Source organism: Melanostigma gelatinosum, assembly GCF_949748355.1.
Source record: "Melanostigma gelatinosum genome assembly, chromosome: 23".
NCBI classification, from domain to species: domain Eukaryota; kingdom Metazoa; phylum Chordata; class Actinopteri; order Perciformes; family Zoarcidae; genus Melanostigma; species Melanostigma gelatinosum.
Window position 1 is genome coordinate 5,985,842 of NC_136656.1, and position 17,529 is coordinate 6,003,370.

Sequence of the window (17,529 nt, forward strand, 5' to 3'; positions counted from 1 at the left end):
ACGATATGAATCTCTTTCCTTTCCTCACTCGCTCTCGTTATTTTGATTGGGGATCCATTTGGTTAAAATTGACTCATTTTTGTCAGTCGGAATCGCAGCAGTGAGACTGAAGAGGGGAGAAACGGGCCAGGCTGCCGCTGCTTTGATCGCTCCCGACAGGCAGCGTGAAAAGTGCATTTCATAAAGGATGTTCGCCTGTGATGAGCCTGCCAGAGTGACAAATTGGGCCCTTGGTGCTTTAAATAATACACTGTGTATGCTCTATATTGCTCAACTGGCCTGCTCAAAACGGGCGAGTGTTGAGGGTTGAAAGAGGGGGCTCGCTTATAGTGACTCGCATCCAGGGCCATGTTTCACTTCTGAATCATCTACTTTTCTTGTTCATCCGCGTGATGATCCACGTGAATGTTTATGTGAGACTTGCTTTCAAGTGACCACTTGTATTCAAATCTAGATTTGGAGCTTCGAGGATATGGAAGCGACTTTTGGAGCAGTGAATGGAAAGAGCCTTGTTGACTCCCCGTGGCGTTGGTTTGCTGGGAAACAATCGTGCAGTTATCAATGTTTAAGATGTGGTGTGCCGCTGCTGCCCCAGATGGATGGTGAAAATCTTCAGATGGGCTTTCTTGCCTCTTCACACCGAGTAATTTGACTGAACATGCAAAACCTCTTAGGAATGGGGAGAGGACGTGGGAAGCTTGTATGTTGTTGACACGTGCGTGCATATAAATGCTTATGGGTGACATCGAAAAATATAGATTTTTGATGCTGTAAATGTACAGCAAACACCTCCTCTTCCCTCTTATGGATAAATCCCACAATTAAGGAATCATAAGAGGAAATATGGAAGTGGCGTGACCCACAATGGGCTCTGCAGTCACAGGTAGAGTGAAGAAGCAAGGTGACAGCACAGTGCCTCTCTGCAGCAGCAAAACCAATACCCTGCACCGGGAGGGAACAAACTGTGGCCTATCTGTGAGATAGTCTATCATCCAGGACACCTTGGCGTTATCAGGCTGCATCGCTCCGAGCTTGGCTGGATAGTGTGTTTAAGGCACTCAAATAAATCCAAGATCACAGATCTCCACTGAGCTCCCACGCCACTCGTTGCGGGACCAAGCCAGATATTCGACGGTATCTTGGCACCGTGTATATCTGTACATGTTTTTGTACACATGACTAGTATGCAAATGGAGGCGATCAAGACTCCCACACCAGATGTCTGGCATTTAGTGTGAGTCCTTCATGCTGTCACAGAGGCCTTTGCTTCCATTTTTAAACACTCAAACACTGTGGGAGGTTGGGGTGTTTTTTTTACACAGAGGCCCCCCTGGTCAGACTCCAGGATATATTAAAGAGTTGCTGGAGAGCCTATTTGCTGACTGGCACATCCTTTTAGCACTTTGTTCAGGGGCTGCACTGTGCAGAGCCATTTGATGCAGCTTGTTTTTAACCTTCCCAGCAGGTGCTCTGGAGGGAAAATTCTCTAAAACCTTTCTGATCGCTTGTTTGGTTACCCTGGTCATAACACTGTAAAGATGTGTCCAGGAGTGTTGTCACATCACAATATCTTAATGGAGCCTGGGAGGTAGTAGTCATAGCAGATGGGAAGCATGACCAAGACTACAATCAAAAGGGTGAAGGGCAGCTTTTCTGTTTTAGGTGTTTGGTCAATCCGACATGCACACCATTTTTGTCCAGCTACATTATTGTTAAATAGTTTGGTCCTATAAAATAAGAGTTCTTAAATTTATATATTTTTTTGTTCTGAACCGCTACTAAGTCAAACTTAAAGGGACAGTTAAAAAAATATCCATAAAATACTGTTTTTTACTGTTACTTGTCCTGTTATTTATCATTCAGTCGTACGCCATTGGTCGGCACGGTTTCACCAGCGGTAACCGTCGTATGACTGCAGTGCACAGCTGTGGGCGGGAGCTATAGGCACACACTCACGTGCACTACCTATTTCTCCAACCAAATCAGCGAGACTTTATCAGATCAATTTCCCTCAGAGCTTTGAGGTAGAAGCCAAGAGTTCGTCATGTTTTGTGAACCTGCTGAAACATGGATAAACGAATCCCTCTGGAAAAACACAGGGCCCGGGGTAATTAGCTTTTTTTTTCGGCTCCGGAGTGGAGCTCCCTGTGCCTGTTCATGAGCCTATATGCCGAAAAGCTGAGAGCCTTTTCCCTAGAGGTCAGCAGAATTACCCCCACCACATTTCCACCACCAGCTCTCCATTAAGGTCGTGACTCACCGTGCCCAGCTTGCTCCGGCCTACAATGTGCTAGCAAGCTGGGAGCTAACTGCTACACTCAGGATGGCAAGCATGGTGGATAGTGTGTGTCGCTTGGCTGACTCACAGGCTAACTAGCTGTTAACTACTTATCACAAGTGGAAGCATTGTTTTAGATTTTCTATCGGGGGGATAGAGTTTATTTTAGGAGTTGTTTTGCTGCTTCTTTATTTTAAAATGGAAGTTGCGCAACGCATCAATACGGCATTGTTTGGGATAATGTAGGTCATGCTAAATTTAAGACATAATGAAATTCTAATTCAAATTAGTTGCTCGTGTTATGAGTGTCTTTGCCAAGTGTGATTCCACTTCTTGTTAAATCTTCATATTTCATACGCTGCTTCGGGCGCATCATGAAGTATGCTCTGTGCAGTCACCATTAATTTTAACAGCGCAAAGATAAAGATTCCACCAAAGCCCCATTTGCTATCATATGTTCGAAACTACCGGTCATCTCGGAAGCTCTGCCCCTCTCTCCCATAGACCTACAGTATGCCTCAGCATTATTTAGATGTTTCCTCTTATTAGCACCATCGGTAAAAAGCACAAATCAGACTTTACTTTCCTCTTTTTTTTATTTTAGGGTGGGAATTAAATCGAAATTGTATTTTGACAAATAACCATTTAATGGTGTGAAACGGGCTATTGTGTGTGTGTGCCTGCGAGTGTGCGATAAGAGCAACAGTGGAGAAGAAGCAAAGACACTTCTTTTTTTAAAGACTGGGGAGAGAGAGGTAGAGAGAGAGAGAGAGAGGTAGAGAGAGAGCGAGAGAGCGAGAGAGAGAGGTAGAGAGGTAGAGAGAGAGAGAGCGAGAGAGAGAGGTAGAGAGAGAGGTAGAGAGAGAGAGAGAGGGGGGGGGGAAGTACACCTGTATGTGTGAGAGAAAGAATTTAGAGAAGTAATAAACAATGAAAACAACACATTTCTTTAACCGATTTAACCCGTCGCTCACACACACACACACACTCGCAGTAGTTCAGTAAGCCCTACCATTTTCTACACACCCACTAACACTTCATCCCTGTGCTGTGTTTGTCTTATTGCCTTCTTGTCTGTGCTTGGGAATGCTGAGCATCGACACACACACACACACCTCCACACACATGCTTTACAGGCGCTGCATGGTTAATGTAAGGTTTGCTGCAGCCGCACGGTGTCTGTGTGGTGTGGAAACGAGCTGAGAATGCCATGTTGTTTTATCGGTTGCTAGCAGTGTTGCATGTGTGCACCACAGCAGAGCGGCTAATGCTAATCCTTACGGGTCCTTCAGAGTATTCTGCATAAACTCAGCGTGCCATGCTGAAGAAACCTGCACATGGTGCTTTATTCTATCCTGCAATTGTGTTATGAATCACATATACACATGTGTGAGTTGTAGCCTCTGAAGGTGTTTATGGAGAGGATCAACCTGATAAGAAAAAAAAAACGCATTTGTTTTAAAATGTGTGCGGATTTGAGAGCAGATTTTGTTGGTGTTTTTGAGTCGAGTAGCTTTGTGTGCGTGTGGCAGGAAGCCAGCGCCGTCACTCTTATTAGCAGAGTGGATGAGTCTACCACCTGCTGTACGAGACGCTTCGCCCTGCACTCCAGCATGCATACGCATGCAAGATGAATGAGGGAGCACGACATTGCGGCGGCATTTTATTTATGGGCTCCTCGGCTTGAGTGCTGACTTCTCAAATGGACAGAGAGGGGTTGAGACCCGGAGAGACAGCAGGCGTGCAGAGGGGAGGGAGAGTGCAAGCCGCATTTGGTAATTGGCTGAGAGATCGTCACCGGAATGAAATTATGCTGGTTAATCTCTCCTCAATTAATTACCCCGGGAGCAGGCCGCAGTACATTCATTATTCCAGAAAGAGTATTGACCCTGCTGGAGGAGAGAAAGCGGCCCTATCATACCCATAATGCCTAGAGTAATCGGAATGCTAGTTGGGGAATAGGCAGCCGCAGCAGCAGCTGAAAGAGGGAGAACGAAAAGGAGGTGATGTCATCCTCTACCTACATGCAGCCGAGAAAAGTTCTCCTAAAAGTACCCGATGGCCTCATGTGGATTTCTTTATGCTGAGTCTTTGTTGAGTCACCTCATTACTGAACTCGATCAGGGTTCTGTGTCTTTGCCCTCCACTCACTCACTCTCCCTTTCCTTTTGGTTTTCTTTGCAGCCAGTGCCGCCCCTCTCGAGGCATGAAGAGAGGGTTCCAGATTATTCCCTGAGTTGCCCTTTGCCAGGCAGTAAATACCTCAAGAAGCTCAGAAGGCAGACAATAGATAACCTGCCGCCACGTTCAACAGCATTCCTCCTGCTGGCATATATTGTGTGTCAGACAACATATAGCAGAATTGAAGATGTGGTCTGGGTTGAGAAAAACATCATTTCATCACAACATTTCCAAAACATCCTGAACACAAAAAGGGTGAAAATATTTCTCCTGTATAGAAGAACAGCGATGAAAAGAGACGGAGAATGCGTCATTTTCTGCTCCTTCGATCCAAATTGGCTGACGTTAACGCCACTAATAGGGACGACATGGTTGGATTCAAATCTCCACTGCTGACGTTAATGCAATCAATTAACGTCGTCGCTGGCGGTGCACACCATGACTTGCATTTTAAAAAGGTCATCGCTCCCCAGGACCTTTTGTTCTCATCTTACCCTGCGCCACTGTGTGTGTCTTTCCCGCTTCCATCCTCCCTTAATTGTCTGGCAAACATCTCAGCAAGAGAAAGACAAATATCCCTTTTTTTCCCCGTCTGAACCTGCCGTTAATAATTTAGTGGCTATTCGTTTTTCTCGACATTTCCTCCCTCACCTTACGTTCTCCACTTAGGCCTCGTCTCTTCTTCTCCCTCCGTATCGTTCCCCGCAGCCACCTTTAGTTGCGTGTGTGTGTGTGTGTGTGTGTGTGTGTGTTCAGAGTCGGCCTGTCTGTCTTTGATGCTGAGGACCTCTCTGGTTTGAGGCGATGCCGCAGGGGCCCCTGCAAAGCGAGACAGCCAAACACAGCGAGACTCGCTGTTACGCCATAATTAGTCGGAAAGTTCCACCTAATTAAATGGGACCCTATTAGAGGCGAGAATGAGTCGAAAGTGAGAACGACGACTGCGTAGAGCTGGATTTGCCGTTGTTTTTCCGTTTGGGCTCCATTCCTATCCCTGACTCGCTTTTTTTTTTTTCCTTTTATATTTGCTGTCTCTTCCCATCACATTTCATTCGTGTCCTTTTCTTTCTCCTCTCCCATTTTGTCGTGAAGGCCAGAGTATTTCCAACAGCTGTTTTTACAGGATAAATATTTCATTCTCCCTCCTTCAGCCTCGCACAGAGTAATCCGTATGACACCCGGCAATGTACACTGTCATCTTCGCGCTGATTGCTCCGCCGTGTGAAATAGATCTGCCCGAACAGGCGGGCCTTTGACGAGGGTAGCGAGGCAATCACGAGCCCATTTCCCAAAGCCAGACTCGCTGTGCTTTCTGCCCTGAGCCTTGAAAACTCTCTCTTTTCATTGTCTTGTAATCCAGAAGATGTTCAATTTTGGGGCGTAGAATTGGAGCCGTGCGGACGTGTGTAAATGACATTTGGAGGTTAAAGTGGTTTAGCTTTCTTAATGCTTGGGAATGTGATGGAGGCATATTAGATTGAGTTAATGGTGAGGATGGTGGCGCTTGGCATCCATCCTGGACACATGATTGTTGGAGAGATCATTTGAAGCGTTAAACAGGCTAAATCGAGGTCTTTGGGTCGATAAGTTAATGCGAGCATGTGTGAGAGCACGTTACCAGGATGTATTTACAGCACAGTGCGTCTTTGTTATCAAAGTTCCCTTCATCATCACTCCTCCTCCTCTTCTGTCCTTTCACTCCCATCTCCACCCGTCTTTGCTAATGTCCTCAATTCTCTCTCCTCTCCTCCTGTCTGCCCTACTCTCCTCTCCACTGCTCTCTTTGGCAGTGTGTTTGGCCTGTGACGGCCCAGAGGCAGCCATGCTGTCTTCTCCACTCAATCTGCCGCTTCCCTTCTCTCAGGCCCTGACCCTGCTATACTCAGCGCACACACACACACACACACACACACTCCCCCTCCTTGTCTCTCTCTCTCTCCTTTATTCTCTTCCCATCCCTCCCTCTTTAAATCATCACCATCTTCATCGTGTCCCGCATGCCCTGATCCTCCCTTTTCTGCTCTGACCCGTATCCGCTGTCCGGCCAACTGCAATGTCTGTCAAAGACACGGCGACGCATGCAGACACATCAACCTCTGCTTTGTCTCCTCTTCCCTCTCGGTCATTTTTCATTTTCATTCCGCCCTCCACCCCTTCCTCCCAATGCCTCAGCTGTTTGGATTGAATCTGCCGGCCCGGGAAAAAGAGAGAGGTCAAAAGGCCGCGGAGCTTCAGCCTGCGTAGCAGCGGTTCATCGCAAAATATAGAGAGAGGAAGGAGAGGGAGAAGTGATGGTGCGGGGGACGATGCAGCTCAAGAGCGAAAGTGCCGGTGACGTAGATGAATGCGGACTGGCAAGTGGACTTGCTGACATGCAGTGAAAGCACAGTGTACAGTACTATGACACAAACAAACACACGAAAAGTCGAATTGCCCAGAAATGCCCACGCAACAGACATTATTGTGCATATGGCCAGAGGCAATGTGACTAACCCTCCATTTCTTCTTTTTTTTTTTCCTACCACTGCAACATCTTAGCAAGCGCTAAAGAAGCCGCGTCGAATTGCTACTGTAGCCCGGCAGTGGAGGTTCTTTGAAATATCCCAGAGTGTAAGCTCGCCAGCCGATAGGGTGGCTGACTAAAGCCAGCCGAGCAAAGCCGCAGCTCAACCGCTGCAGCCGCCGGCCCACTTTCAGCCCGCTTTTCTTGCACAAACGAAGGAAGGTCTTCGCTGTGTCGACACAGTGCGAGGCGCAAATATCTCGGCGCACACGCTCCACAGCGGAGTCTCGCTGGGCAATCGGCACTTCAGCAGCGCAGGACTTTTGTCCACATGGAATTACAGCTCGGGGAAAGCCGCGTTTGCTCTCTCCGCCATACCCGTCGCCCCTTCTCACTCATCCGGCAATCATTTCCTTATCCACCTTCTCCCTCGCGCTTCCGGAAGCCTCTTTTGAGTAGATGTAAAAAAGAAAAAGGGTTAATGGCTTGTGTCGAGCATTGGGCCATTATGAGCGTTGGCTAAAAAGCTCTCGGCTTCCAGCGGTGGAGGAAGCGGGCGCGGGCTGTGCCACTTGTTTTCTGGCTCCGGATCCCCAAACAACAAGGCCTGAGCCCTCCGGGGACGTAACCCGGTATGGAGGGGCCTCCTTGTTCGGCTCTCAGTGTTGCAGGGAGGCTTTTTAACACAGCCGAGTGACCCACTTGTATTGTGCTATGTTATCGTTGATAGCGTGAGCTCGCGGGGTGTTTGTTAATATGTGACAAAAGCCTGCTAGAGCACCGTGTGTGCTCTCGGGGCCTTTCTTTGAAGATGTTTTCTACTTGAAAGGGTCACGAATATGTTTGGAAGCCACGTTGCATGTCCTCGCCATAGAAATACTCCAAACAATTACAAAAGAATTTTTTTCATCATCCATAATGTGATGCATTTGCTTTTATTCTGCAGACTTACATTCAAAAAAAAGTTTGAATCAAATAAGCCTGCAAAAGTTAACAAGGAAATGAGTTCTTTTTTTTTTTCTTGCTAAAATAATTAACAATCTGACATTAGAAGTAATTTAGCAATACCTGCAGCTATCCCTACCTATCCCTAGTCCAGGCTAAAGCCGACTCAAGCGTACTTATTTGTCCAGAGCTAAAGGACGGATGGATTTAAATGGTTTAAAGCACTCGCATCTTCATGTCTCGACCTCGGGGGGGAGGTGACTCTTGGGAAGACGGAAAGAGAAGCAAAAACCACTCAACATTTTTGCTTCGATACAGCAGCCGAGTTCATTAGCTCAGCGGGAAAGGACTTCATTTTGAGCAAGCTTTCCGAGTCAATGGACCGCGGCTGGGAAATAATCAGCCTCCTTTCAGTGCGCACAACACACAGAGAGCCGGCTAACAACCTCAGTAGCTTACCGTGCACGGCGGCGGAGACGGGATGCCGAAGGTTGACCGCTTGAGGAATGGCGCTGCTGATTTTATTTTTTCACGAGTTTGTCTGAAGGCAGCTGGGGGGGTGAGGAGGCAATTGGATAAGCACTCGGTAGCAGGGCGCTGGGGGGGGACCTAGTGAGATCCGCCGTGCATTGTGGGTAGCCTGATGGCTCAATCGTAGGTGGAAATGAGCCAGACAATCAGTACCTGGTATCCACTTGTCTCTTTGACGGCTGTGTTTGTCAAGCTGAGACGGGGGAAAAGGAGCGAGAGGGAGGCAAAGACGTCTCTTCTTCCCCCGTGCCGTCATCCAGAGCCACGTTTATCATCTCCACCACATCAGCTGGCATGTTAACGGTCTGCGATTGCCAGTGCATCCCCTCGATTTTCTGTTAGTTTCCTGCCTTCTCATTTATTTAGCTTGTTTTACATTTCATTACATCTCGACCAGAAATGTGTTCAGCTCACTAAATGATTCAACAGGTTTTTTTTTATTTTATATTTATACCAAGTGACAGTGGCTCCCCGAGGCTTCGGCTATATATTGACTGGCACTCATTAGCTGATGTTTTACAAAAAGGTAATTTGTGACATGAAAATGGGTTCTAATAAGTATTTAGTCGAAATAGGATTTTTTTTTTTTTGGCAGCACAAATGGCACTCTCGAAGCAATGTTTTGCTAAAAAGGCATTCATAGCGAAAGTGATTTGTTTCTTGATGAAACACGGCGATCAGTAGGAGTGCATTCTGTTATTCCTGTCCTGTCTTTGTTGTCCTCGTCTCTGCCGCATCGTGTCCTCGGCCATGTGTCTGCTCTGCATAACACGGTGTCTTTTAGTGACAGTTTCATTGCTGCTTAAGGTTTCTCATACAGTATATATATATATATATAAACTATTGCACGTGCAAAACATAAAGAGTGATTTCTGTTCTATTTTGTCTTTTACAGGAGAAAAAGAGCATTAAAAGTAAGCCATGGTCCCGATTCTTTTTTTTTTTTTTTGTTATGTGGGCAACGGCATGCTTGGCTTGGTTTGCACTCACCCTCGCTTTTGCTTTATTTTTGGTTTTCCATATTTTGCATCAGGTCATGAACAAGTTGCATCTAACATAGCATCTCTATAACATTGGCACTCTTCGTCAGGTCATCCGGTCAGGGCTGTGGAGTAGACTCCTTCCTTTTCTTACAGGGTTGGTTTTTCATATTGAGCTACTCAGCTTTGGTTGGCTGTATTTGGGATAATTATCTGCCACATATTGCACTGAAACAGACTCTTGCACTGTCTAACAGTAGTTGAGGACAGTAGGGCATCTGTCAAACCTCTTTTCCTGGTGTACCGACGTAAGCACATCATTTGCTTTCCCCAATAATACAGGAGTTAATCTGAGGCCAGCTTCCAGCTAGGTAATTGGTTAAGAACCCGATTAGTGGATTTAAGAGGAAATCGGGGAGCTTTAGCCACACAAAGCTATTAAGCTACTTAGATCAGAATGTGATTACCGTCCGTCAATCACCAGATAAGGAAATAGGGTTTTGTTGGTGCTCACATCTCACAAACATTACAAACGCACGCACACAGAGCAGGCCCAGTTGTGCATCTTCCGTTTTAGATCATGGCAAACTGAAAAACACAATCTGACTCCCCCCACCCTCCTCCTCCTCCTCCTCCTCTCAGCACAAACACGTTTTGAAGCATGACATTATTTCAACTCTGATTCACGCCACTGTTTTTTAGTTTGAGGCTGTTGTATTCGCCGTGGAGTCTTCTTTTCATTGGTGTTTTTTTTCCGTTTCTGTCATGTGGTATGGGTTTCTGCATGAAAGCAAATGCAATTTTATCCGTCAGAGCTAAATTCTCTCTCTCTCCACGAGCGATAAAAGTCAGAAGTTGCATTGGCTGTGACAATCGGTGCCTGGTAACCATCGTGAACTGTTTTTTTTTATTGTTTTCAACCTTCTCCATTAACATTTAGATGCTGTGATGACGTCATTAGGGAAAAAATACTAATTCACGCATCTAATGAAAGAATTCATGATAGCCAAACCATGTGACACATACCACACCAAACACTAAGTGCTAGGAAATCTATTCATGTCAGTTTATCATTAAATTTCCCACTTTAATGGAACCAACTGTATCTTTAACTACGTTTTTTTCTTCTCCTTCTGCCTCCTCTAGACTCTCGGCCCCTGCCTGACGTAGCCATGACTGGCAAATGCACCCGGGAATGCGACGAGTACGGCCACTCTGACTCCTGCTGGATGCCTGTGCGCACGTCGCCTGAGCGACGGCCATCAAAGTCAACCACCACCCCTCAACAACCAAAGCTTTCCACTTTCATGAGCGGCAACGGCAGCAGCAGCGGCAGCAGCAGCAGCAGCAGCAGCAGCGCCAGCGCCGAGCCCGGCAGCCAAGAGACCCTCGCCATGGCCGCCATGGCCAACGGAGACCCCACCGCCGCTCACATGATGGGCGACCGCAATCGCAACCTGCTCAACAAGAAGATGGCTTCCTCCTCCTCCTCCTACGAGGCCTTCGGCTCGCCTTCCTACGGCTCTCCGGGAAGCGGGGAGGAGACACTGCACCACCCCACTGAGGAGATCCCTCTGGCACCTACTGGGGAGTACAAGCCTACATCCTGCGGTACTCTGACGCGACGGGAGGTGTACCTGTGAGTGTGAGACACACCTGCTGTGCCGCACCATATGGCGTTGAAACACAACACTAGGCATAGTTGTTACAGCTCTAGCAGCTTTTTAGCCACCCTTGTGCTGCAAGGTAGGACTCAACTTTCTCCAAAGACTTTTACGACAGCTCCTTAATGAAAAATCGAAGTGGACACATAAACACAATTTGTAGAGCGCTATTTCCGGCCATGACCTGGACGAGAGGAGGAGGAGGAGGAACCCTTGAGGGGCATCGATGGGACTTGGGAGGAGGATGTTCTACTGGCGAGTCGGGCTCTCTGGACACAATCTGCTGCTTGACAGTCAATCTGTACAATAATCAACTCATTTTACATATACAGTACATGCATGCATGCATTACCTGCCCCCCCCCCCCTATGAAGGCCCAACCCCCTGAATATGACACTGACTCTTTTTCCGTTTGTGTTTTTTTCTAGAAACAAAGCTGTACATGTGGACTATTTTGACTTTAAAGTGTGTCTGGTTATGCCTCTTTTTTTTTAAGTTTCAGAACACTGCTCTTGGCCGTGGTGTTCAGCGGCTGCAACAACATATTGGACATAACGGACCGTCTTATGGATTCCGTCACCTAGACTGTTTGTGATTGAACTCGCTCAATAGCAGACCAAAACTCAACCGCGTTCAAATCTCATGAAGCTTTAAACACTCGGCCCGGAAAACAACGCTTGTTCTTGGACAGACATTGGGAGCCAATGGAATTTACTGCAACACCTTGTTTCAGACTGCAACACCACTGGTATGACAAACTTATGATGACTGATTCTGACCTACCAGTGGGCCCGGCTGAAAAGTCGCTCTTTGTACATAAACATTGGACCACAGCAACAGCGCTAACTGCTCTCATTCCCTTCTGTCTTGCTACCTTTCCTCAGTCTCTTTGTCTTTGATTGGCGAGGTTGAGACCAAACCCCTCTTACTCGATGCAAAATTGCCACAGCGGCCGGAAAAGCATGCGTGCAACATGGTCGTGGATATTCGGATCGCCTCAGTTGGATGCTACTGTGTATGTCAAGTTGTAAGACACACACACACTAACACACAGAAGCAGAAAAGCCGATATATTTAACTGAGGCCAAGGGCACTGCTGGACTAAAAGTCCTGGGTGAGCACAGTGTGTCGCGCCGAGATTAAAATTACGAAGGTGCAATTGAAATCGTATGTGTGTATGGGCCCCGATATGCAGTATATAGTGTGTGTTTGTCGGCTATATTTAGTGTATACTGTAGATGTACACCGATAATAGGCTTAGGGGGGCGTAAACATGGCCAAGCTGATCCTAAAACAGCTGCAAGGACATCTTTATACTGTTATTTCTTTCTTGTTGTGTGATAGACTGAGCAATAAATATCATAATGTAAACGTGACCAACAAGCATTCTTTTTTTAACCTCTACTCAAGCCTGCACGGTTACATTAACCCACACGTGGCTGTCCAAAAGTCCTTTTTTTTCCCTCCACACTAGTAGATTGTGCTTCCCCACAATACATGGTGATGGCATCTTTGAGCAAGAATGTAAGAATCAGCTCAATGGAGAACAATCAAAACGCAGCGTCTCTGTACGCGCAGATACCGGGAAGGTTTATGGATAAGAGGCTGAGGAAAAAAAACAAAAAAAAAAAAGGTGTCAAAGTGAAACCAAAGCTTCGGAAACAGGATGGAGCATTCCCCAGCAAAAATGTTGTTTTTTTTGGAGTATTTTGCTTTCAGTATAAATCACATGATGGATTTTCTCATTGAGATAAGAATGTGATGTCTCAACAAAACGTCCATTAGATCCTCAGAGCTGACACCTAATGACCACTGACACACAAGACACATGACAATGTTGAGATGTTGTGCCTCCCTCTACGTCTACAGTGATGTTTTCTTTTTCGCAGCTGCCAGAGGTGCAAAATCTCATGACTGTAATAAAGCAGAAGAATATCAGATGCAATGGAAACCTTTTTTTTTTTTTTTTTTGTATGTTCGCAAAAAAACCCCTTTTTGGTTTGACCGGAGCTGCTTTTTCTGCATTCCGGCAATCTATAGTCTGTAAGTAGTACTCGTTGGAAAGAAAGTGCTCCTATACTTATCAACTGTATACATAAATATTTACTTTTTACTGCACGTTTAATGGGAACTTACTTCACTTACTGATGAGGAAGAAGAAAAGAAAAAACCTGTAAAACAAAATGTACAAAAAAAAAATGTTTTCCCTGTAAACATGGAAATCCACCTGGTTGCTTGCTTTTGTTATACCTGAAGTAACATGTAGTACAACTTAGTACATCAGTTGAGTCCATACTGTTGTTTTTAAATTTTCATACACAATCAAATCACCCGTCTCTTCTATCACCACACAAACCCAAATCTTTCACACATTTTCATTTACATTAACTTTATATCATGAGATTTTCAATTTTTTTCATCTTCATCTTGTATTTTACTTTGTAATCCCATAGATGTGTTTGTTACTCTTCAACAGTCGAAAACCGTGGAAATGATCATGACAATGTACGATGTGTTTTACTTTCTTTTTCTTTATCTGGTGCCACTTTGTATATTTAGAGTGCTTCTGAAAAAACAACAAAAAACAACAAAAAAAAACACTCGAGTGAATGCAAATATGCAATTGTGCCTTTTTATACCGATTGGTATGACTAAATGTTGGTTTGGAATGGTGCAGAAACAATTACGTTGACATGCTTACAAAAGTAGATGGGGTGGCATTCAAGAACGGACTGAAAGACATTTGCATATCTTCGATGAAATTCCATGATGTCAAAGGCTTCTTGGACGACAGTCTAATGTCAGTGAGCCTGTAGGTCTAACACACAAACGGCTATTCGCTGGGTTCAATTAACTTGTTGAAATATCCATTCCTAGCATAGTGCATTACAGAATGAGTACAGGTACATTCAACAGTTGCTTGTTGGTAGTAATAATAATAATGATATAATGGGTTTTTCTGTCGTGTTCCAATCATGTACTTGTATGACATCTGAGGTCAAGTAACCTTCTTTGTGCATGAAACAAGCTCTAGGACTGAATATAGAAGCATTGAAAGATAGGTGAAAAGTTAAAAAAAATAAAAAAATTGCTTGGAGACATTGGACTGCTCGTGGGTTGAGGGAGCCGAGAGATAAAAATGCTAATGCGACGGTTTACGAGGAGGAAGTGGAAGTGAGCAGGGAGGAAAAAAAAAAAAAGCTGCAGGGGAGAGTAGCTGACAGAACACACACACCTCGGGATGTGCCGAGCGACACGCGGCACTCATGGGGAGATTTACAGTATGCATATCGGCAGGTGATGAAACCCTGTACTACAAATAGGCGCGGTATGATGTTTGCTACGATTGCTGCAAGGTGACGCTTTGAATTTCTAGATCAGTTGGAAACAAAGACTCTGTAGTGTCAACCTCAGACGAAAAAAATGAAAGAAGTAATGAAAGAAGTAATGAAAGAAGTCATGAAAGAAGTAAAAAAAAAAAAAAGCCATACATTGGCAACTGCACTGATATCTACTACAGGAATCTGGATTTTCAAAAACATTTTTTACGTCAGACAGAAAACATGCACGTTCCTGCCATCAAGACGTTTGTATCTTGCCGCCCGAGGTGTGTTGCTCAGTCCGTGCTCTCCTGTGTTCGTATAGCCTTCACAGTGTGTAACGAGATTTGTAATATTAACCATTACTATTCGTCCTGCGACTTGGATGTTGATATAGAAATTGAGGAACAAATTTATCATCATTTAATATGAGTCACTATGCACGCAGCTTAGCTGAACATGGCAAAGTGTATTGAACGCAAGTCCACTTCTATTTATGAGATATTTTACATAATTTAATTTGCTTTTGTACAGGTTTGTGTAAATAAATTGCTTGTCATTTTTGTCTCTGCAGAAATTAAAATATAACATGGTAAAACAAGTCCATTTGGTTTCATTGGTTTTTTTTTTGAGTATGTTTGTATTTTCAAATGAATATTGACTTAAGAGCCTTTAATTAGTCAAAGGGCAACACCATAACACAATAACTCTTATTAACACAGTAATGCAAGTGTGTAGAGTATATAAACAGCAGGATGTTACCCAAACCATGTTATAATGTTTAGGGTTGTAACGGTTCACACAATTCACGGTCCGGTACGATACGGTGGAGCCACGGTTGAAATGAAATACCCAGCATGCAGTCTAATAATCATAGTCTAGTTTACACATCTACATTCTGCAGTGTTTTAAGTTGAAGACCTTTTAATTACATTGTTTTCGCTACTTGGGGGCACATTTACACTTGAATAGGCAGTTACGGCTAATGTGTTAGCAAACAGTCACCTATTTACACCTAGCAGACAGGGAGCAACATTAGCATTCAGTTTGCACTTGACATAATGTGCATGTAGTCATGTAGTCATGTGTTTTGAGGTGTGCGTTTTCCTTTCCTCTCCGTATGTCTGGGTGATGTATGAGGCGAGTTTACAGTGGAGGTGATTAGAGATCCATTCCCACACACGCTCTGATTAACAGAGCGCCGCAGGATCTCCGGCACCTTCAAAAACCGCTAATGGTGTCGCACTGGAAAACTACAATGCCCTGTAAAAGTCTCCAAACAACATCCACAAAGTTCAACAACTTGGAGAAGTTTTCTTGAGTTTTTTGTTTATGTACGATTTCAATTGAAAACTCAAAAAGTGTGAGCGTTTTTAGTTTTTTTTTCTTTCTGCATGTTTGTCTTCAAAAGATGCCACTTCCAAGAAAGACGAGGTTTGAATCATGCTGGTATGCAAATAGTCTGGCTCATTGTCTTGTCCTCTCTGAAGCATTTTCAATTGCCTGGCATGGAATAAGCAGTGGGTAGTATTCATTTGTTTTCTGTTGAGAGAGAGGGGAGGGGAATTAAGACAAAATTGAATGAATTTGAATGTAATTAATAGTTAGGCGATGCATACTAATGAATTGAGGTTTTTTTTTTATGAATAAGAGTAAAAGCAGAAATTACGAGATGCATTTATATCACTGGATAGTCGGAGGCGTCAGTCAATAATACAGTTTATGTGCAAATTATCATATCTTTAAAGAGGTACATACATACATTTGAATTGCCGCTAATTGTGAAACAGTTCTTATTAGATCAGGTAAGTACAAGATTGTGTATGTATGAGCTTTTTTTTTTTTTTGATGATTGTATCACAACAAAGTACTCGTTCAGAGGTTGATAAGCAGCTGGTACTTTTCCACTCGCAGCAACAAATCCCCTCTGGCAGCTATCTCACCAGCGATCATTGCTGACATTGCCCTGTTATCAACCGTCTCCATGCAAAGTTGCAAACGGGCACCCACGCACCAAAAAAAAAGGTCTGGCCGACGCGCTGACCTCCCACACAGGTTTTTCCACTGTGATAACACGAGCCCTAAAAGAGGCAGAGGTGAAGCCTGGATAATAACCGCGCATTCACCTGAATCAAAAGGTGCGTTCTGCCGTGGCGGCGTGTTCAACCGAGGCTACGAGGGCGCTGAAGATCGTGTGGAGCAGACGGGCAGATAAGACTGCAGGCAAAGGAGGGGAGGCCTCGGTTCCACCCAGCTCAAAAATATAAAGATAATTAATGAAATCATTGATCACTTCAACACCAAACACGAGGTATGCCATTTCAACATGAATTCCATTCCCTGTTTATGCTCACTGGTGCAAAAATAACAACTCAAAATCACATCAGCTGGGGGAATTTGACCATAAACCTGAGGAGGAAGCTATTTGATATCCACAATTTATGCCTTTTTTATTGTCTGTAGATCTTATTTTTCAAGCGCAACCGAGGGAAATGGCACCCGAGGAATAGCAGTTAAGGCTTTGTTAAATTGATTTCTGTTTCATATTTATTTTACGAATGCGCTGAGGGATGGAGGGCTAACTTTTTGTTATGTATTGAGGATGGAACAGATAAACAAGTTCATAAGGAAGCTCCTGCAATAACTTTGATTGAATTGCGATCACATAAATTCTATCAGCATTTATCTCGCCGGCGATCACACCCCAGTGGACGATGTCTTTACAGTTCATTTTATTGCTCTCACAGCGGAGATGGACACATGCATAGAATATGCAGTCGCTTCCTATTACTGGGATCACACTTGATCTGCTGAAGTCAGTGGTTTCTGATGGAGATTCATTCATTTGAGTGAATGTGTTGCAGTTGCTTTATATTGCTGCGATTTGGGAATATGGCGGGTCGACTTTTATTGCCTGAACAATTCTGCCCTGCAAAGGCAGCGCAGTTAAGAAGTTTAGGAAAAAAAAATGTATTTAAAGTGTTCAGACTGCACCGCAAACAGTCAAACAGATCGCAATGCTTTCATTTCATGTCTGATTATTTAACACCAACTCATCACATATGGACGTGCCCATGCAGTTTGAAACCCGTAGCTATAGCTCGAGTGAAAACTGTAACAAAGGCGG

The 17,529-nt window shown here is 44.6% G+C and overlaps 1 protein-coding gene across 2 annotated transcripts in view; it reads left to right on the forward strand.

Annotated features, from left to right (window-relative positions):
* Positions 1-14,989, forward strand: part of pcdh7b (protocadherin 7b) — a 101,174-nt gene extending 86,185 nt beyond the window's left edge. For both annotated transcript variants that reach the window (XM_079295769.1, XM_079295770.1), the window contains exon 3: positions 10,565-14,989. In XM_079295769.1, the coding sequence (XP_079151895.1) occupies positions 10,565-11,061 (497 nt within the window). In that variant the 3' untranslated portion in view covers positions 11,062-14,989. The remainder of the gene's footprint in view (positions 1-10,564) is intronic.
* Positions 14,990-17,529: the final 2,540 nt, after the last annotated feature.